Raw genomic sequence first — 22237 nt, forward strand, 5'->3', positions numbered from 1 at the left:
CTATCCTTATGTGACAGTTTTAGGGCTCACGTCCTGCCTAGCACCGTAAGGTTACGGGACCTAAGCCTTAATACAAAGGACTATGATACAGAATTGCTAATCACGTGCGATTTATGTTCATTCATTGACACACAATCCTTTTGGAAGTTAACGTTTGTTGGTTATATGAAAAAAACCTAGAAAGAATAACAACTAAAGAGTCTGTACCTAATTACGAATGTACATTAAATTAAAAGTTTTTTTTTATTGAAAATAATACGTAATTAAATGTCAGTCCAAAGTGGTACTTCTGATCTCATTTACCATATGTTTATATGACGCGATATCGGTTAATGACAGTGTCTACTGTCTATCAAGGTAACAGGTTCGATTCTCAGTATTTCGGAAACCTGCTCCCGTCTCATTTTATTATTATTTCACATATAAATGCTAATTATATGATAGGATTTGATAAGAAAACATTTTATTTAGATAAAAGGGTTTTTATAAGAGAGCAGTTACTTTTTTTGAGTGTGAAAAATCAACCAAGGTTTTCTCCCTCCTTGGGTGAAACGAGAGAGAGTGTCAGACTCAATTACTCATTAAAGACTACCCGAGGTGAAGATCAGGGATTCAAGGATCAGGAATCCCATGTTATTTCATGTTTTTTTATTTATGTCTTGTGTGGACATATTTCACAAGACAGGAGAAACCGTTTAATAAAACTGTCATTTGATTTGACGTCAAAAGCGTCTTAATTTAAGATAGGATCAACCAACGGTATTTGTCAAAGAATTCAAAATATCTATAACAATAACCGTAAAACTATAAAAGTAGGTGAAACTAGATAACTGATCTTTTATTTTTAACTCCTTTTAACCGAAAACATTCAAATTACTTCGATATTTTGATAGAAGCAAAAATAACATTCGCTAGACTATTTTTTAAGAGAGGAAAATCGTCCAATGACTTCTCCCGCCTTAGTCGAGGCGAGAGGCAGTATCAGACTCTTACTGACTTAAATTACCCCGTTCCTACTTCTGCTTTTAGAGCCGGAGCACCCGGTAAACGCGCTAGGTAAACCGCAGCTCCGGATCAGGCCCTACACTAGAGGAACTATAATACCCACCCTTATTTTATCTCAAATGAACTCTAAACTACAAATTTGTTAAAAGATTTTGAACTATCAGTCTCTATCTTGTTATGTCCTATACATAAATGATACCTTTAGTAATCATAAACACACTGCCATTTAAAATCAATGGCACATAGATAACCATCCCATACTACTTATTACCTATGCTTCTCAAATGAATACTAACCAGTATTTTGCGACACCAAGTTAGATTGATACCTGCCTCGATTGGTGCACTGCCAGCCATCTTATCTTGTGTGGATTAATGAGAAACATTTCAACATACGTTTTGAGGTTTAATGATACACTATTCAGAATTTTAATCAATACTTAGTGGTTTTATCACCTTATTATTATTCATACTTTGGTCTTCTCTAAGGATATAATATACTGTATGGATATATTAGCTTATGCCAGCGGCTTCGCTATAAATGAAGCCATTTGTTCCAATAAATAGTAATTATCGCAATATGTTTACTTAAACTCAATGCTATAATAACTTCATTATTATGTTAATATAGAAGGAAAAAATCTCGATCAAATGTTTTGCGCACATGAATGGAAAATGAATACACCAATGATTGAATTTTTCTTGTTTTTTAAATCGTGTTGATAAATAGATTTTATGTTGTTTTTGAACTGTCATTTGAGTGGTATTTTTGTTTTATTCCAAAAAAAAAAATTCATAAAAATACACAATTAAGTGGCACACCCATCGACTTCAATTCGTCATGTTGCCGACTTGAGTATTAATTTTGGTACTTTTATCCTCACGAAAATACATTTTAAACCATAATGTATTACGCATAACTATCATAATTATTTGTCATACGGAAATAATTTACATTATCTGTATAACACTTCTTTTTGAATAAATTTTCCTTTAACTATGTGTGTTAAAGAAAACCCTCTAATACTCTACGAAGACACAATGTTGCTTATTATGTAGCATATTTAACCCTATAACACCCATAACGAACACAGTTGCAAACCAAACCAATAAAAGTACACTTACAAACACATTAACATATTAGTTACCACATATTACAACAGCAATATATAACAGCGTCAAACCGTAACTAATAGCTTAAGTAATTGATAGTTTAACCATCAGATAGGCATCGCAATCTATCGGGTACTAGTTATATATGCAAAATAATGCACAGAGGTTTATATACTGTTGCAATGTATGTACATAGGCGGGTGTGCTGGGAAGTGTATGTAAATTACATTATTTATGCCAAAGGCTGTGACGTTGAATGTATTCTGATAATTTTACTGATGATGTATTGAATTTAAATGATTGTGAAAAATCTTGGAAGAACACCTATAGTTATGCTACATAGTATATACTATTGAACTATTATCTGTGTGACAGAGTTTCCTAGTGCAAACACCAGTCTCAAAGGTTAAACCATAAATCAATATCTAGTATAAGATATGTTTGTAATAAGACACCTTTGTGGAAGAGAAATAAATTACATTTATTTATTACTAAAATAAATTACATTTATTTATTATTATTTATTCCTGCTAAGCGCTCGGTTGGACCAGATGGCATCCCTCCTTTTATACTTAAGGATTGTAGAATGACATTGGTCGATCCGTTGTTGCATATATTTAACAGATGTATTGCAAAGGCGAAATTCCCCGACCGTTGGAAGCTGACACGGGTAGTACCAATACCAAAGGGCAAAGTAGGTGGAGAAGCTAGTGATTACAGACCGGTGGCTATTCTTTCAACACCTGCAAAAATATTCGAATCTGCTATACACAACAATATGTACACACAGGTTCGTAGTTACCTATCCGAGGCACAGCACGGTTTCCGCCCGGGAAAGAGTACGACAACTAATCTACTGCATCAGATGGCGACTGTCATTCCGGCAGTTGATGCTGGACTACAGGTAGACGTCGCGTACCTGGACTTCCGGAAGGCCTTCGACACAGTCGATAATGATGTCTTGCTCTGTAAGCTGGCGGATGTGGGTTTCACCCCGCACACGCTAAAATTCTTCGCCAGCTACTTGAGCGATAGACGTCAATTTGTCGACTGTGTCGGATATCATTCGGAGCCTTACTTCACACGATCTGGTGTCAGTCAAGGGAGTAATCTGGGTCCGTTACTATTTGTCCTCATGATTAATGACTTATCTAAAATAGTTAAGGATTCCGAATGTCTACTCTTTGCCGATGATCTTAAGGTAAGCAGGGTTATCAGAGATAAAAATACGGATCATGGTTTGCTGCAGCGGGACTTGGATAGGGTTATGGATTGGAGTAGGCAGAATAAATTATATTTTAACATAGAAAAATGTTCCATTTTATCATTCACTCGTGCTCGTACCCCTAGTCATTGTTCATATCACATGGAAGGGCAACCCATACAACGTGTGACAGAGGTTAGAGATTTGGGGATAACTTTCACTGCGGATCTAACTTTTAGGAAGCACATCACAAAAGTATGTAGGAAAGCTTATCGCAATCTAGGCTTTGTTCTGCGACAGGCCAATGACTTCATGGAACAAGCCGGCAATCGAGCAGACGTATTACCTGATGGTAAGCAATCGCCGCCGCCCATGGACACTTGAAACACCAAAGGCGTTACAAGTGCGTTGCCGGCTTTTTGGGAGTTAGGAATTTATGTTCGGGAATCGGGGATGGGGAAGATTGGGAAGGGGGAATTGGGCCTCCGGTAACCTCACTCACACAACGAAACACAACGCAAGCGTTGTTTCACGTCGGTTTTCTGTGAGGCCGTGGTATCACTCCGGTCGAGCCGGCCCATTCGTGCCGAAGCATGGCTCTCCCACACTTGACTTCAACGATATCAAGGCGTTAAAGGCTTTGTATGAAGCATTAGTTAAAAGTCATATGGAATGCAATGCGGCTATATGGAGTCCCAACGAAGCCAAATACGCAACCATGTTGGAACGAATTCAAAACAAATTCGTGAGATTTCTGTACTTAAAGACATATGGAGTGTACCCGGGATATCCGCTGCTGTACCCGACGTTGTATTTGCTGGGTACAGTGGGTTATTACAGACTAGAAGCGCGACGAGAAGTAATGCTGGCTACTTATTTGTATAATGTCTTACGCGGAAAATGTCACAATCCGAGGATACTGGGTGAGCTTAGGCTGTGCGTGCCGGATGGGTACGTGAGGCGTCGGCGACGGCCGCGGTTGTTGGTGGTACCAACAGCTCGCACCGAGCTTCTGAAGCAAGCTCCGATGACACGCGCGCTGCACACACTCAATGCTATAGCAGAGCAGATCGATTTGTTTAACTGTTCGGTGAATGACTTCACAAGGGTAGCATATTCCGTGATATGTTATTAAGGTAATTTAGTATTGTAGTTTCTTTTTAATTATATTATTATTAATTGTGATTTGTATGTATGTTTTGTTTAAGGTATAATATTGCTATTATTAACTTTGTTTGCATGTTGTGTTTAATATAATAAGTAGCTTTTCTGTCACATTAGGTTAAACCTGTAATGATAGATTTAAGTGTGATAAATAAAATAAATAAATAAATGTTATGATACCTTTATTTTTGTACCGAAACAATTCTCTATATTTTCTATAATATTTATTTTACTTAAATATATCATAATTTATGTTAAGCGTGTAAAAATCCTATATTAATTATTTATTTTGACACCAAAATACCTGTTAAAAGATAAATTATAACAGGTTCGCCACCTGTTATAATTTATTAATTGCTATTTTTGGTTCTGTTATTTGATTATTTAATTAGTATGCAACATTGAGCAAACTTGGTGCACACTGCACCTAATACCTACCTAGTCATGTACCTACTGCAGGTGCATAGATAGATACATCGTGAGAATGTCTTTTTGTGCATTATCACGTGGACTTTAGTCTTGTTATGTTTGTGAATAAAATTCTGGCTGAACTGGTTTATATTTTATAGATTAATTACTGCGTGTTAAAAGCTTTTAGGCTATTAAAGAAGTATAGGTTAATGAAATAATAAAATATAGATTAAATAAAAAAATCTTATACTCTCTGCAATAATACTTTAGAAAAAGTTATAAAATTATAATTTGTAAATTATGCAAATGTGTAAATTAAATGAATTAAATGTTGTGTAAGTTATGATTTACCTGCTTCGTAAAATATCTATTTAAAATTTCTTAATCATACTAGTCACAAAATTTTTGTTGGCAGTCAAAGTCTTAATCATTATTCCGTCGCCAATCTTTAAATGATTTAATATAAATAATAAGAAGTGACCTTCTAATCGATTTCGGAGTCGTTGTGCAATCGAATAGTGCACACGACAATTACCTACATAGATAGGTATGTGCAAACACAGGTGCACTACTCGTCCCATCACTATCTTGATCAGATAACTATCGATTACTTAACACCAAAGTATTGACAACACACCTCCCTGATACGACTGTTAATTATTTACCATAAACGCGCCGTCCATCGCTCCCTGCATACCAATATCTAAGTAAATGCTAGATTTACCTTTAACTCATAATTATTTTCCATTTGCTTCGGATTATTCCTTAATCCTCTGCAGCATATAAGATAGACATCAGCTTGAGGATACAGCATTGTTAAAGACGTCATTATAGTGACAACATTGACAGACAATAATCAATTAATACATCAAAATCTCTGTGCTATAGAAGATAGAATTTGTTTTAAAAACTGTGATAGACAGACAGACAGACACACGAGTGTACTATAAGTGTTTTCGCGTTTACATTTTTTTCCTATGGATCACTAAAATATCGTGTTAAAATGTGTAAATCTCCCGTACGGGGTGCAACTAGAAATAGTTCTTGTTACAGTGGAAATAAGAGTCAGTTTGCAACATTACTTCTGAAGTTCAGAGCTCAGGATGTGGCTAATTTGTTAAGGTATTTTAAAATAGTGATCTTGTGTGATAAGTTTGCTTTTATTATGATTGGTTAAAAACTTCTCAGCTAAATTGATTAGATAAATGTTTAATTAACAAAGACTTAAGCAAATAAAGTAAAACCTGTTTCTGGTCCAGAATAACAAACAGACATTATTAATGTTATTATATTTGCTTTGACTTTCAAAAGTTTCCTGGTCTATTTGAAATAAATAATTTTGACTTTTGACTTTTTGAAAACAGGATAACCACAAAATTCTATGCTCATTTTATGACCAAAGAGCAAATACAAAGAACTGAATCTACATCACTTTTAACTATACAGGGTGTAAGCGGAACGCTCCCAAACGTCGCAAACAGGTGATGGTAAAAAACGTGTATTATTTAAAAAAAAATTAAGAATTCAATGTTTATTTTAAGTAATAATAGTTGTAATCTAATGCTGAATTTTAATATAGCATGAATAATACAAACACAAAAACGATTAAAATTATAAAAGCATAAACAAATTGTGGCGTTTTTCGGGAGCGTTCCGCTTACACCCTGTATACATTTTAGTAATTAGTTCTAGATAGAAGATATGTTTACTAACCGTAGTTTTTCTTGCAGTGAGGTGATGGAGAGCCGCGTCGGGCTCGACTACATAGTCGAGCACGCGGAGTACACAGGGAAGCTCGCCGCGGCGCTCACATCGCCCGCCGAGCCCGTCAAGAGACAGGTAATACATACATACAAGTTATAAACTTCCTTGTGCGAACGGCTAGGGAGTGGAACTCCTTGCCGGAGTCTGTGTTTCCTGATGGGTATAACCTGGGTGTCTTCAAGGCCCGAGTGAATAGGTTGCTTATGGGCAGACGTGCTCCATCGTAGACCGCATCATCACTTACCATCAGGCGAGATAGCGGCCAAACGTCGGCCCATTTAACATAAAAAAAAAAACTGACATGGTCACTAACACTAGAATTGGAACATGAAACGGGATATTTACCATGTTTTTAAATTTTTATGAGTTTCCAATATTTCGGCACTGTTGCAAGCGCCATGATCACGGATAAACTGGAGTAAAATAATAAAGTAAAATAAAATAATTTACGAGCAGATAAATCGGTCTACCCTCTTTCTAGTTCGTTTTTTGCTGACACCGCTACCACTGTCACCTGTAACCCGATTTAATTCTTATTTATCGTTTATCCATGATCATGGCGCTTGCAACAGTGCCGAAATATCGGAAACTCATAAAAATTGAAAAACATGGTAAATATCCCGTTTCAAGTTCCAATTCTAGTACATAACATACATATCGTCACATACATGTACATTTTATGGCAGGTAATGCCACCACAAATTACACCCACTTTTCACAATTTATGCTGTAAGTCTCATGTAATATAATAGGTGGTGAGCCTATTGCCGTATACCGGGCACGCTTCCAGACTCCGTGTTACTACTGAGAAATTTTCGAAAAACCGAAAAATGCCCAGCAATACTTTTGCCCGACTCGGGAATCGAACCCGAGACCCCTTGCCCAGCAGTCACACTTGCAACCACTCGGCCAACGAGGCAGTCTAACAAAGCTCTACTAGAATAAAGTCACACCGGATAACTTTATTACTCTCTGTTCCTACATTTGCTCATTTTCAATGCAAAATGAAGTTGAAATTCCATAGTTTTTTGTTTAAACGTTGCCCCACATTAGGATTTTCTCCTGTGTCGTGGGTGCGTTTACAAACATACAATTCCACATGCACATGACACCCAGACCCGAAACAACAATCTGTGGATCACACAAAGAGTTGTTCCGTGTGGGAATCGAACCCGCGACACGTTGCACGGCAGCCAGTTGCTCAGCCATCGCGCCAACCGTGCAGTCACGCTATAGCTAACTCTTGGTCGTGTCCACAGGTGTTCGAGCTACTATCAGCTCTGTGCGTGTACAATGCTGACGGGTACGCCAGGGCAGTCGACACCCTCGAGAGATACAAGGTGAGTCTACCACAAATAGTTGGTCCAAGGTTCATATTCAAGGATTGACAACTATAAGACAAAATTTGGCTAAGTAAGACAAAAAATTAACTAAAAGAGAAATTCTGTTCAGATTTATTCGCTTAACAGTGTTGGTTTCTTCAAAACTTAGTCTTACGTCTTCCTACATAAGCATAGTATTGGCATACATTAACAGCCTATAAATGACTAAAGGACTTCTCACATGGAGATGGTTTGAGCATTAATCACCACGATTGCTCAAAGCAGGTTGGCAATTTCAAACTTAACTTAAAGTAATTATAAGCCCAGGTTTCCTCATTGTGTTTCCTTCACCGTTTGACAGTGGTGTCTAAAATAATCTTAGAAAGTACATATAACTCTGAAAACATTCACATTGGTTCATGCCATTAGTAGGTTTCGAACTGGCACTCTCATGCATGAGAAGCGAACGTTTTAAACCACGACATAGTGTTGGCATATAATGATAATATTAAAAAAAAACAATACTGTATCAGAAAGAGAGTAGATACTTAGCATTGGCGCCTAATTAACAGTTAAGTAACTGCATAATATAAAAAAAAAAACATACAAAAATATCACTTAAACTTAAACAACAAAACTCAATTTAGAATATGAACACTTCCTCATAACAAAGTCTGTCTAAACACAATGAATAACAATTTGAGGTAAAAACAATGTATCGTGGTGCCAACGGCCATATTAAGTAAGCGATCGATATCTCTATATTTGCATATTACTCATAAGATTTAGATGTCGATCTCGACACGTGGCGCAATGACACATATTGTTTGTAATTTACGTTCTGTCTCTCGCGACGGCTGGGGCGTGAGGAGGTTTGTTCTCTACGCGCCCCGCCTCCTCCTTAGCTAGCATGACTGCTTCGCAGAAGGAGGAGACGGCATCCCAGTCCCTCTCGCTCCGCACCATGGCCTGAACCAGTGCCGGGCGCGAGAGGTCGCCGTCGCCGACCACATCCCTGAGGACTTGGCGGTGCTCAGCCCACGCAGGGCACACCGCCACCGTATGTTCTACCGTGTCCTCCGGGCGGTCCTCACAGTGATGACACCCGGGCGTTTCCTCCCGCCCAATAAGGAACAGGAACCTACCGAAACTCCCATGTCCGGTAAGCACCTGCGTCAGGCGGTAGGTGAGGACGCCGTGGCGCCTCTCTAGCCACTCCTCAAAGAGGGGACTTACCGCTGCGATGACAGCGAGCCCAAATTTATTAACAAAATTATTGTTTCAGTCTCTAAAAGGCGAGAGGTACCGGCTAAGCGTGGTGGTGGAAGAGCTGAAGAATGCGTCCACCACGGACTACAAGACAGCACTGCTGGCCTTCATCAACTGCCTCATCATCTCAGCACCACGGCTACCTGACAGGATCCGCGTCAGGAATGAGTTTATTGGTAAGTGCTTCATTGTAAGCCGCATCATTACTTACCATCAGGCGCGTATAGCGGTTAAACGTCGACCCATCAAATATAAAAAAAAAAGTTTTGTGTTCTATTTATAGCCTGAAGGCTTAGTACGAATTTGTTTTACGTTTAAAGAGAGTGAGTGACTGGAGTGCGTTCGGCGCTTTGATTAGTTACTTTATTCGAGCCGGCCAATCAAGACTACTGAACGCGCTCTCGTTTCGATGTTGTTAAACGTAAAGCAAACTCGCACTAAGGGTACTGATTAAATGGTGAAAAGTGAAACTGAGACCCAAGAAACTTATGATTTAATTAGTGTTCGTTTTCAGAATTTCAGTCATGAATCTAATATGTGTATTTATGTTTACAGGACTGGGTCTTCTGCCGACATTAAATAACTTAAGGTAAGCATAGAAATTATCTTTCTATTTTATATAAGTTAATAAATATCACTGATTTAGCACTACATCATAACATATTGGTCACAATTATAAATACACCCGAAGGAAAGAAAATATCACTTAAACAAAAACATATTAAACATGATTACCGACTTGTAAACTCATTTCCTTGGAACTTACAAAGTAAAGTCACCTACTTGAAACAAAACTATAAAATCCCTTTAAGGCTTTAAGTACCGTTATCTCATTATAAACCTTCCCACAAAGGATACATAAAGGATATAATAATAAACATATAAGGAGCTACAATACATAATAATAAATAATAATATTAACATATATTTATCTCGACGAGCAGTGTGCAAAAGTTATAAATCTACTATGTTGAATGAAGTCAAACTAGAAATTATATTCTGCCGTATATAGCTAACTTGGTCTTATATGTAAAGTTGTATGTAATCTGACTAGCTTAAGGCCGCGGCTTTGGATGCTTAACTTGTTCATTTAAATAACAGGAACTTAAATAGTGGTAGGTATATTATTTTTAAATACTGTGTAGCTTGTAGGTACATGAATCATTTTTTAAGCCTCTATACTTAGGTTTTTATTAGGGCTTATATTTTTTTATGTTATGGTTAAATGAGCAGATGGGTCAGCTGATGGTAAGCAATCACCGCCGCCCATGTACACTCGAAACACCAGAAGCGTTAAAAGTGCGTTGCCGGCCTTTTGGGGGTTAGAAATTTAAGGGTTGTTGGGGAATCAGGTATTGGGAAGATTGGAAAAGGGGGTAATTGGGCCACCGGTAACCTAACATAGTCTAAGCGTTGTTTCACGTCGGTTTTCTGTGAGGCTGTGGTAGCACTCCGGTCGAGCCGGCCCATTCGTACCGAAGCATGGCTCTCCCACACTTATTTACATGGTTAATAAATAGCACCAAAAAGTAATGTGGACCAGGGTTTGAACATATCATAAACCTGATTCTATTAGAAAAATATTAATGATTCACCATACTTACCATTTTGTATTTCTGCTCTCCTTGGGATTTTGGTTTCGTTTTTAAATACAACACAACACAACATTTTTACATTTATTTTTTAATAATTACAGAATTAACTTCGGTATCTTAAATTTGAATATTATTGAAAACAAATAATATCGATCAATACCCCTATTTTAGTATAACACCATCGACAAATGTTTTTGTCCGTCATGCTCGATCGAACTCGGTAATTTTATAGCCAGAACAAAAAACTGTTTGATACGTTTTTGTTTTTTGTTAAACGTTATTTAGTTGTTATAATATAGTTATTTATTGTGTTTTGTTAGTTATGTTTTAAATTAAGCAATTTGTCGATCGATGCGATAAATTGTGAACAACTGTCATTTTGTTTATTTATGGTTTATTACTTGGGAATAATAATGTAAATAATAGTACAAATTCTTGAGTTCGATTTCCGGTTGAACTAATTGTTAATTGGATACATAGACGGTAAATGATAATAAAGAGTCTGAAACATGTCAGCGATTCTTGGGTAAAGCAAATATTTTAGCGCATTATTTGTTAAATTCTTATTACAAACGATACGACCTTCAAGTCTCACGTCTTGTAACTCCTCTAGGGTTGCGGGTGTCCATAGGCGGCGCTGATGGCTTACAAACGGGTGTCCCGTCTGCTCGTTTGCCACCTTTTCCATAAAAAAAACAATGTGGAATTATGACATTAGACAAGGAGTTTCCTTAGAACAAAAGCGTGATTGTATACAAGCATATTCTTCAGTGCACATACGAAAAGAGAATTAATATTAATATTATCTCATCCAAATAACACGCTACCAACAATCTCTTAAAAGCTCTATTTAACAAATAAAACACTCATTACTCATACTAGATACTACCTACATTATATTTAAATTTTATTACATGCAATCGTTCTGTAATTAGTGCAAAAACAAGCAGAACATGTCCTTAGCCGCCATTAAATTAATCGCGGGCTTTAGGAGGGCAAAAACTCCTCGCAATCGAGTTGACTTCATGTATCGACACTGTGAGACACTGTGTTTGGTTGAAGCTAAAGGTATAAAGTTGATAAAGGTCTAAAGAAAGAGGCTAAAGTAAGTAATAATAATTATGTGTACCGTAATTGAGGAAGATTATAAAAGAAAATAAAGAAAAATTTGAGCTGTCATCACGCCGAAAGTTTAGTCTAATTAAACACACTTTATGTTTTAATTATACACAAAAACACTTAAGTAAACTATTAATTAAAGCTTTGATTTTATACAAAATATAAAATCTCAACAATAACGTATAAAATATTTCATTTCTTAAAATAAACAATATTCAATTTCACACATAACCTAAAAAGTAATTTTAATCCAAACAACTTACATCTTAAAGAACCCTTACACAAAAAGTACCACCAAAACCACAACGTAGGTACTTAGTTGAAAAACCGAACTTGAAGTGTGCGTAGGCGCATCTTTTGGTCGACTGTCCGGTCCTAATATGGCGCTGTATAATACCACTCGTTAAAATATTAGCCACGGATAAGTGACTACACTAAGTTAACCGGTTCATGATTATGCTTAGCTGATTCAGCTAAGTTAGTAACTTAGAAATGTTTATTTTAAGATACTCGTGTGTCATCAAGAAGGCAGACCAAGAATTCACCATTAAGTTTTAATTGGTCACATTGAGTAGTCTTCTAAACTCCGTTAACTAAGTTATGGCAAAGAAACAGTTCACACGTTGAATTTGTTGGAAAGTCCTAGATAAAAATAAAATAAAGCTTCTAGCATAGTCGTGTAAAACTTTTTCTTTTCGCTCATTACACAATTTAAGTGCGTTTAAGACAATCCGCTTATGTAATTAAACAGATAACTTATTTACTTATTCAATATACAAAAATCTCAACTAGATCTCTTTGCCTTTTCCACTTACAATCCCAAACCGAAGTGGATTACGTACGTCTAAAGTACAAAACTTAAAGTTTACAGTGTAACTGCCAAGAGGCACTTGCCATGATCTCAAACTCCACATTAAATTGCCTCGAGCCAAAGTTTCTATACTTTCCCTCAAAACCATATTTTTGCACTCGATCCGTGAGAACTACTTGATCTGAACGAGTAGGCTATTGATTAAATTATCGAGTGATTGCGTCATACTGTGTAAACTACTCGAGCTATTGTTGTAGGTGTCGAGTATTGTTGACCAAAACTGTGGAAAGAAAACGAAAGTTTTGCTAGTATACTGAATGTTTATTTTGCTTAAGTTTACTTACTAGTGAAACTTAATTAAAACTTTGAAATGTGTTAATTTTTTCCAATTTGGGCTAGAATGTTTTGATAAATAAATATAAGACTTGATCAACAATTAATATATACACAAAAGTTAATATTGAGCGATAATATTTTGAAGTTATAGGATAAACGTTAATCTAAGTTTAAAATGCATTACCCGTTAGAATGTACGATAGTGCTAAAACTAACAATAAAAAAATATGATTAAAAACGATTATATTCTTTTCCAGACATGAGGCAGCCAGTCACCCAGACCTGGGCGTGCAGCTGGACGTGTTCGAGGAACAGAGGGAGAGTGATGAGGCCCAGGGTCCCGGAGGTATCAACCTCAACTCGCATTTGGATGTTTTCTATGCGATACTCAAACAGGTAAACATTTTTCACCAAAGGTAGATAGCAGAAAGACCTATTTGCAACTTAAATAATAGCAAAGAGACTTACAATCTCCAATCCCTCTTTCAGGTAGCGGATACTCCACAAGAGATCCCATTCCTGAGCATCCTGCAGCATCTCCTAAGGATAGACCCCAAGGAGCCAGTGAGTGACATCGTGTGGGACACAGCAGAGACACTGGTCCACCGTGCCACGCTCTTGGAGACCAGGGAAGATGCTGCCAAGCTGCTCAGAGCACCTAGTGTACAGGTTCGTATTTGAAAACATTTCTTTGCTTAATTCTCCAATGATATGTCCTTCATTGTTCAAATTAAAGATATTTCATAAGCATCAGATTTTTATAATATTACTTATATATTCACAAACATTTTTTCATTTCAGGCAAAGGTGGGCTGTACCTGCCAACACCGTGATATCTCCGCTGGTGGCAGAAAGCAGAGTCTGCAGCGAGCACTATCACCACCGCCGCCACCACCTCCTCCTGCAATGGCAGGTAAGCTGACAGACCTTGGTTACCATATAATCATTCAAAAACTTAACAATAATATTTCGCTTCAACCAAAGCCCGAGAATCATTCTCAAGACCAACGAAACGAAGAAGATGAAAACAGCTTCTCAATCTTTTCTATTTTATGTTCCAGGACCACCACCCCCTCCCGCCCCGCTACCCCCACCGCCCCCAGGCGGTCCCCCACCCCCACCAGTCCCACCGCCAAACTGCCCACCATCACCGCCAGCGCCAGCACTGGACATCAAACTGCCGCAGCAGGAAACTCCTATACCGAAGACAAAGATGAAAACTATAAATTGGAATAAAATTCCTAATAACAAAGTAAGTTTTAAAAGCTTTTGACGAGACTTTAAACTAAATAAATGCTTAAGATCTACAAAGAGATTATTTCTGCTTGTAATTCAAAATGACTATCTGCTAATAATGTTCTTCACAATTTTCCAGGTCATTGGTCAAAACAACATTTGGTCGCTGGTAGCATCGAGTCACAAACACTCACCGAAGGCAGACTTGGACTGGACGGAGATCGAAGGCCTCTTCTGTCAACAGGTTAGTTTCGTGAACACCATACAATTCCAGGATGGAAAGACAGAATAAGATCTTATCTGTTCCCAAATGGCATCACAATCTTTGCAACATTATCATCACTGCCATCTTCACATTTCCTTCATTAAATTTAGACCTCTCCATTAGCATTATTTTAACAATATTATTATTCTTTCAGATACAACCAACAGGATCTGCCGGCTCCTCACCTAGGCTAGGAAGAAGTCCCATCTGCGATAGCTCTGGTGAGAGAAAGCCGCGCAAAGAATCTTCTGAAATCACACTTCTGGACGGCAAGAGGAGTCTCAATGTTAATATATTTTTGAAGCAGTTTAGGAGGTAAAATATGAACATATAGGAGTATACAACTTTTTTTATTACACAACAGTATTTGATACTAAAACTACTTCTTTATTACAGTTCTAATGAAGACATAATTCAATTAATTCGCGAGGGTGCTCATGACGACATCGGTACAGAGAAACTGCGTGGTCTTCTCAAGATCTTACCTGAGATAGACGAATCTGAGATGCTCAAGGCATTCACCGGTGACGTCACTAAATTGGGAACAGCTGAGAAATTCTTATTACAACTTATACAACTTCCCAAGTAAGTGGTCTTTTCGGTCTACTCTTTCGTATTTACAGTCTACTCAGTAGACCGATAAAATATCTAACAATTCAGTACTATTTGTAATACTTTTTCTATGGTGTATTATTTGTCTAATAATTTTATTGTTTTTTACAGCTACAAACTGCGAATTGAATGTATGCTCCTAAAAGAAGAATGGGCGTCAACATCAGGGTACTTGGAGAGTGCCATCAACGCCATTCTGGTGGCTGGTGATGATCTAATGTCTTCAAGAGCTCTACAGGTAATATATTGAAGATATATATCTTCTATAGGTATTTCAGATAGTAGTTAGTACTTAAAATTTGATTTATGACTTTTATACTGCTATTGTTAATCAAGGTACAAAACTCTTAATAAAATTTATTTCTCTTTCTAGGAGGTGCTATACATAGCGCTAATTGCGGGTAACTTCCTGAACGCTGGTGGTTACGCCGGAGGAGCGGCAGGAGTCAAGCTATCCTCCCTGCAAAAGCTACCAGACATCAGGGCTAACAAACCTGGCATGACGCTCATGCACTATGTCGCTATGGTAAGTAAAAATTACCTATGTTCCTTACTTTAAGCCCTTTATTTTATAGAGTGACTAAGAATAAATTACAATTACTTGTCAATAAAAAATATTTTGGTATACTAAATCAGCTTTTCTGTCCCAAACAGCAAGCTGAACGCAAGAACAAAGAACTGATTCATTTCGCGGATGATACGCGAGTGCTGGAAGAGGCTGCAAAGGCCACTGTAGAACAGCTGCACAACGAGATCAAGACCCTGGCCAACAGGATACAAGGCTTGAAGAAGGAGATCCAGATGCCAAATACGCAGCAGGATATTAAACAGCAGATGGGAGATTTCTTGCAGGTTAGTTCACAGAGTCCATTAATTTGGAAGAATTTGGATACCATGCAATGTTTTGATAAGGTGGAGAGTCTTCAAAGGTTCTAATGAAATGTACATTATTCTAGGTGGCTGAACAAGAGGTGTCAGCTCTCGACAAAGATATGGAGGAGGTCGAAAGCATTAGGAAACAACTTGCTGAATTCTTCTGCGAAGACCCCGTGTCGTTTAAGTTAGAGGAATGTTTCAAGGTAAGACAAATTCTGTTTTAATGAGAGATGCGATTGAGATGCAATAAAATGCTTGTGACATGACTTCAGTCTAAGTTTAAGTAAATTTTGTCAAAGGTGTAATAATGGTCTTCTGAATAATCTGTAATAATGTTTTCTTTATTTCCAGTTGTTCGTATGGTTCTGCAGCAAGTTCAGGTCTGCTGTGAGCGACAATGAGAGGCGGCGAGCTAATGAAGAACAAGCCGCTGCCAGAAGACGTGCCAGGGACATGGCTGCCGCCAGGGTTAAAACCGGTAAGCAGATATATCTTCTACAATTGCATATACACGGTGTAACAAAAAGGTATACATATGAAGTTTATTAAGTTTGTCATTTGGAAATCAATGAAAATATACTTAAACTCATGCTACTTCCGCGCGGTTTTTCCCGCTCTGCTTAGCTCCTATTGGTCATTGCGTGATGTTTTACAGCCTATAGCCTTTGTCGATAAATGCACTATTCAACACAAGAAATGAATTATTCAAATCGGACCAGTAGTTCCGGAGATTAGCTGAAACTTTGTTTAGAAATTCTATTCAAACAAACAAACTCTTCAGCTTTACAATATTAGTATACCCTGTATAAAAACCATTCACAGAACATTATTTGTCTTCTTTGCAATGTGCAACAAGTATTATTTTCTATCAATGCAGGAACGAGCAGTGTCAGCAGTACACCTGTATCTGAATGCGAGTCTCTCATGGAGTCGCTGCTGCTGGACATCAGGAACGGACTGGGCAGGAGATCGCTCAGGAAACCTCATGACCCATCTCCTTCACCTGGTCAGTTTATTTCTATAGTTCGATAGATTTCGAAAAGACTTAAACATCTGGCATCCCGTAATAATGGACTTTTGTAAACCCACTTTCAATTTCTGTGATCTTTTCTGCATATTTTATCATTTATTATATCATTGATTAAATATCTCTTTCTTCTTCCAGATGTAACCCCAACCGGTAGCTTACGTCGCAGAAGCAGGGCTAGTCCTGGTGATGATGAGGAAGGCTTGCTGGAGTTCCTCCGTCATTCCTCACCAGCTGCTAATGATCTACGCGAGAGGAGTGCTTGGGGTAGTCTCGGTAAGATTATCTGGTTAATTTATTCAATCACAGCTTTGATTTTTTGTGATCATGACAGGAGCAAATAACAATTCGATTTGATTATGCTGATGTTCAATGTATTTATTCTATTGTTTCCTTGTTCAGATCGTTCGTGGTCTCGCCGCGGCGCTGCCCGCGCTCGCTTGGAGATCCCGGAGAGTGCACGCGAGCGACCCCCCTCCCCGCGCGCCCCGCACGCCCCCTCCACCCCCACCCCGCCTGCGCCTGTCTCGCCTGCACCTGCCTCGCCTGAGACAGCGCCCGCTAAGCCCAAGTATGTACAAAATTCAACTACGTATGTATATATGTTTCGTCTATTAATTTTTATTATATATCGTTGTTTTACTTTTATTTAGCACCCACTGTTTTATGATTAGAATGCATCACCAGTGTTTCCGTGCCCTACCGAATGGCAATAGGGCTTTCTAATATCATACTTTAATGCTACTAAACTTAAAACTGTAATTATGTTAGTTGTTATTAAGTTTGTATCTTGTGTGTGTAGGGAGTGGCGGCAGAAGATCGAGTCGTGGCTGCGCGCGAGCAGCCAGGAGGACGCGCGCCCGCGCACGCGCACCATGCGCCTCCACAACGACAAGCGCTCCTTGGAAAACGACTCCGGTATGTAAAATAAATAATTTACTGTTCACCTATTTTTAACTTCATATCTTGTAAATGTCTTAGTTTCTTCCCTTCTGGTGTGAAATAAAACCAGTGTCAATAACCTTCTAATGGTTTCACAGAGAGCGAGCGAAGCGCAACCCTCGAGCCCTTGCCTGAGGGCCGCGCCGACTGGAGGCCTGCCGTACTTCCCGACAGCGATGTCGTTAAGGCACTCGAAACTGTCGAAGGTAAGCTTAAATATCTTATCAGTCTTAAAGATATGGTGAAAAATAAAAAGGAACCAATTTTTACAGCAGTCATTTTATTTCCAGATGTACAACCGCAGAAAAAGGACAACAGAGTGCCTTGGAGAAAAACCGAAGAAAACGAAGAAATGAGAAGGCTCAGAAGACAACGGTCACGACAACAGATAGAGTCACCACAACCGTTGATATCAATTCTAGAAGAACAAAAGAAACTGCCCGATATAAAGGTCACTAGCGACAGAGAACCGAACACCGTCAGACAAGACAGGATAGAGAAATCGGACAGGGTAGAGATTGACTCAGATAACATCGAAACTCCACCAGCACAAAGAAAATTCAATTCATCCTTCAACCCTCCTCCAGAAAAAGAACCCTGCAGGAAATTCCAACCGTCCTTACCCACCCGATCCAATCTCAGCGACAAAGCTTCTGCCGAAATGAAAGATCTCTGCCAAGAAATTTTGGGTGATGGTCAATTTGACAGATTTTCTGCCGCCAGGAGAACGAGGAGGTATAAGAGGAACACTGACTCTAATAGTTCCCCTGAAGAAGAAAAGAAACCTGAGCCGCCAGCACCAGAACTAATAGCGGAGACTCAAGTAATTAGACCTTCCAAATTAGAAGTTCAAGCATCATATAAAGTTGAAGCTCCGCAAGAAGTAGCAAAACCAATTGAAGCTAGTAAGGATGAAAAAGAAACTAGGTTGAAACGGTGGCAGGATAGATTAAAGAGCCAAAGCACAGACAGAACGACCAAAGAAACAAAACCATATCTACGGATGAGGCGGCAGACTTCTATAAACCAGGAGGACGTGCAGAAAGCGATTAGAGAACTCAAATCTCCTGCTGACCACCCTACTGGAGTCTGGTCGAGAGACGGATACAGAAAGTCTCTCAATACCCGAACTGAGAAGGCTCCAGAGAAGGTTCCAGAAAGGACGACCTCGCCAAGAATGTCGAAAGTCAAAAGTGAGCACGAATTGAATGATGAAGGGTTTGAAGAAACCCAGAGTCTGAATTCAGAGAGTGCATCCCAGGGTGCTTCCTCGGGCTGTAACGTGGAGTGTGAGTCACCTGTGCCGAAAATCTCCAAGTCCCCAGTTCCCAAATTGGGACAACCAAAGAAGATAGCTACCAAAGAGACGAGGACGCCCCCTCGGACACCCATAGACCCAAAACGAACAAACCTAATTCCAAAACGGGCTAGTTCTTTAAGAGTGGAAAGGTCTACATCTAGGGCATCACTACGAAGCTCTAGGAGTTCTCTAAATAGTTCTACATCAGTATCGACGGTGAAGAGAGTGCCACCAGCACCTGTGAAGCCCACACCCAAGCCTGTACCGAAGCCTGTATCAAGGATGCCGGCGTCCCGGTCTTCTTCCAGCGGCAGCTCGGTAGGTGCTGCTAGGCCACCTCTGAAGAATGTGAACAGCAGGCCAACCTCGGGCTTCATGAGGCCTACACAGGCTTCCAAAGGAAAGGTAGGCGTGACCACACAGCAGGTCTTGCGGGCAAGCGTTAAATAAGTGCTATTACTGCTAACCTTAGAAGATCTGTCAGTAACGAATGCCTCTGACAGGTCGTCTTTGTGTTCTGGTGCTAATTCGAATTAAAGTATTGAAAGACAAAAAGTCAGGACCAAACAATTACCGCGTGAAGTATTGAAACAGGTGAAAAAACTAAAAAAAAATGGTTGTAATTTTATTGCATGTATGTTTTCTTTAACATATTATAAAACTAGCTTTTGCCCGCGACTTCGTTCGCGTGGAATAGTGACTTCCGGCAAATTTTTGGTTTTAACCACATAGTTCCCATAGCTATAGGCTGATGATGATGATGATGATGATGAGTTCCCGATCTCGCGGGATCTTTTCAAAAATGAGATGTGGAAGATATTCCAGGGAACTCTTCAAAAATCAACATAATGAGCTCTGCGTTTGATTTTAATAGATGTATACTCACTTAGGGCATTGAAAAAATAGTTTAAAAACGGACTTTAACTAAAGAAATATTATAATCTTTCCGAACTTAAGATGAAAACTAACTTAAAACTAAAGAAAGCTACGAATTACGAATTTATAACAATTAAAAAAGAAATTATATTAGAACCTTTCCTTTATGCTATAATAACCAAGCTTAAACTAAATAATTTAAAAGAAACGACTTAAATCTAATCTAATTAATTTATAAATTAGACTTACAATTTTATTAAAAAAACTAACTACAGTAACTACTATTAATCGATATCAAACTAAACCTACGTTAAAAAGTTTAACCAGAAAACCAGGAAAACCCAACAAATAAACTTATTAATTGACAAATACAACGAAACCAATTTAGAACATACGAAACAGCAGGACCACTACAGACAAATAATCATACGACTGATAATACACATTTTCTACAATAGTACCGAAGCGCTCGGCCGATACCCAACCAAATAATTGTAACAAAACCATAGCGCAATCTATTTCGATCCCAACGCCATCTATCGAGGATAAAGACAACTTGGATTATTTATTTATACTCCGTTCGGGCATTTTCTTTGTACTAAAAGTTTAATTATATTGATATAATTTTTTTCATACCTTTTTACTATTTGTTAACTTTTTTCGATGAATTAAAACAATAACATGAACCGAAGTCGTGTAACGATCGACATAGAATTATCTATACTCCGTTAGAGCGTTTTCTTTGTACTAAAAGTTGTATTATGTTATATTTTTCATTGCTTTTTACTATTTTGTAAAAACAAATTTCCAATGAATTAAAACAATAACATGAACTGAACAATTGTAATTACACCATTGCGCGATCAACGCCATCTATCTACGGAGTATAGGAACAGCCCGACATTGTTCAATTCCGTACTATAAGTACGAAATTGAACAATAGATGGCGCTATATGTCCGGAATAAATTAATTTTCTATTTTTTTTTTATTTTTATTTATTTTTATTTTATTTTCATTTTATTTTTATTTTATTTTTATTTTATTTTTATTTTATTTTTATTTTATTTTTATTTTATTTTTATTTTTATTTTATTTTTATTTTATTTTTATTTTATTTTTATTTTATTTTTATTTTATTTTTATTTTATTTTTATTTTATTTTTATTTTATTTTTATTTTATTTTTATTTTATTTTTATTTTATTTTTATTTTTATTTTATTTTTATTTTATTTTTATTTTATTTTTATTTTATTTTATTTTTATTTTATTTTTATTTTATTTTTATTTTATTTTTATTTTCTTTCTAAGGTTCTAAACTATATCTGCACCAAATTTCAACCAAATCCGTCAAATAGTTGCGGAGATTAATGGTATAAGCATTAAGCATAGAATGTTCGACGTGATTCTTTAATTTGACATAACTTTTTTATTTATGAACCGATTGACATGAAACAAACACTAAATGTAAATTTAAGCATCCCACAATATATTCGTGAAAACCGCATCCAACTCGGATCAGCCGTTTCTGAGATTAGCGCGCACAGACGAACAGACAAACAGACAAACAGACAAACAGACAAACAGACAAACAGACAAACAGACAAACAGACAAAAAAAAGTTAATTACATTTTTGGGTTCGACATCGACATAACAATAACCCCTGCTATTTTTTTTATTTTTATTTTCAATGTACAGACAGCACTTTTCTACGATTTTATTATATGTATAGATGTTTAGTTTCGTCGCGGTAATGTAGATGTGAGTGAGGATCGAGTGCCTTGTCTTCTGACCAGACTTGTTAGTATTAATTTAAATAAAATACAAAAAAATATTAATCTTTAAATAAACAGGTAATTATTGGAAACTTCAGATTGTATTAGGCGCTAGAATCTCAACTGTTACAAAATCTGAAGTCTTCAATGACTGATTATTTTATTTTATTATAAGTTTTATTACTAGATCTGTTTACAAAGAACGTCGTCATACGT

General features: G+C 37.5%; 1 protein-coding gene across 6 annotated transcripts in view; it reads left to right on the plus strand.

The window, feature by feature from the left end:
* LOC118277796 (inverted formin-2) overlaps nucleotides 1-20444 on the plus strand; it is a 104632-nt gene extending 84188 nt beyond the window's left edge. For 5 of the 6 annotated variants that reach the window (XM_035596730.2, XM_035596733.2, XM_050700085.1 and 2 more), the window contains 22 exons: nucleotides 6627-6735; nucleotides 7920-8000; nucleotides 9268-9427; nucleotides 9807-9840; nucleotides 13370-13508; nucleotides 13602-13781; nucleotides 13914-14025; nucleotides 14174-14364; nucleotides 14488-14592; nucleotides 14768-14928; nucleotides 15010-15198; nucleotides 15337-15463; nucleotides 15599-15751; nucleotides 15880-16077; nucleotides 16182-16304; nucleotides 16453-16579; nucleotides 16979-17107; nucleotides 17267-17404; nucleotides 17531-17699; nucleotides 17931-18046; nucleotides 18169-18276; nucleotides 18361-20444. In XM_035596730.2, coding sequence (XP_035452623.2) covers nucleotides 6634-6735; nucleotides 7920-8000; nucleotides 9268-9427; nucleotides 9807-9840; nucleotides 13370-13508; nucleotides 13602-13781; nucleotides 13914-14025; nucleotides 14174-14364; nucleotides 14488-14592; nucleotides 14768-14928; nucleotides 15010-15198; nucleotides 15337-15463; nucleotides 15599-15751; nucleotides 15880-16077; nucleotides 16182-16304; nucleotides 16453-16579; nucleotides 16979-17107; nucleotides 17267-17404; nucleotides 17531-17699; nucleotides 17931-18046; nucleotides 18169-18276; nucleotides 18361-19820 — 4302 coding nt within the window. In that variant the 5' untranslated portion in view covers nucleotides 6627-6633 and the 3' untranslated portion in view covers nucleotides 19821-20444. Of the gene's footprint in view, nucleotides 1-5999; nucleotides 6019-6626; nucleotides 6736-7919; nucleotides 8001-9267; nucleotides 9428-9806; nucleotides 9841-13369; nucleotides 13509-13601; nucleotides 13782-13913; nucleotides 14026-14173; nucleotides 14365-14487; nucleotides 14593-14767; nucleotides 14929-15009; nucleotides 15199-15336; nucleotides 15464-15598; nucleotides 15752-15879; nucleotides 16078-16181; nucleotides 16305-16452; nucleotides 16580-16978; nucleotides 17108-17266; nucleotides 17405-17530; nucleotides 17700-17930; nucleotides 18047-18168; nucleotides 18277-18360 lie in introns of those variants that run through there. The other variant, XM_035596728.2, reaches the window with a different exon arrangement.
* Nucleotides 20445-22237: the final 1793 nt, after the last annotated feature.

This window comes from Spodoptera frugiperda, chromosome 18 (genome assembly GCF_023101765.2).
Source record: "Spodoptera frugiperda isolate SF20-4 chromosome 18, AGI-APGP_CSIRO_Sfru_2.0, whole genome shotgun sequence".
NCBI classification, from domain to species: Eukaryota; Metazoa; Arthropoda; class Insecta; order Lepidoptera; family Noctuidae; genus Spodoptera; species Spodoptera frugiperda.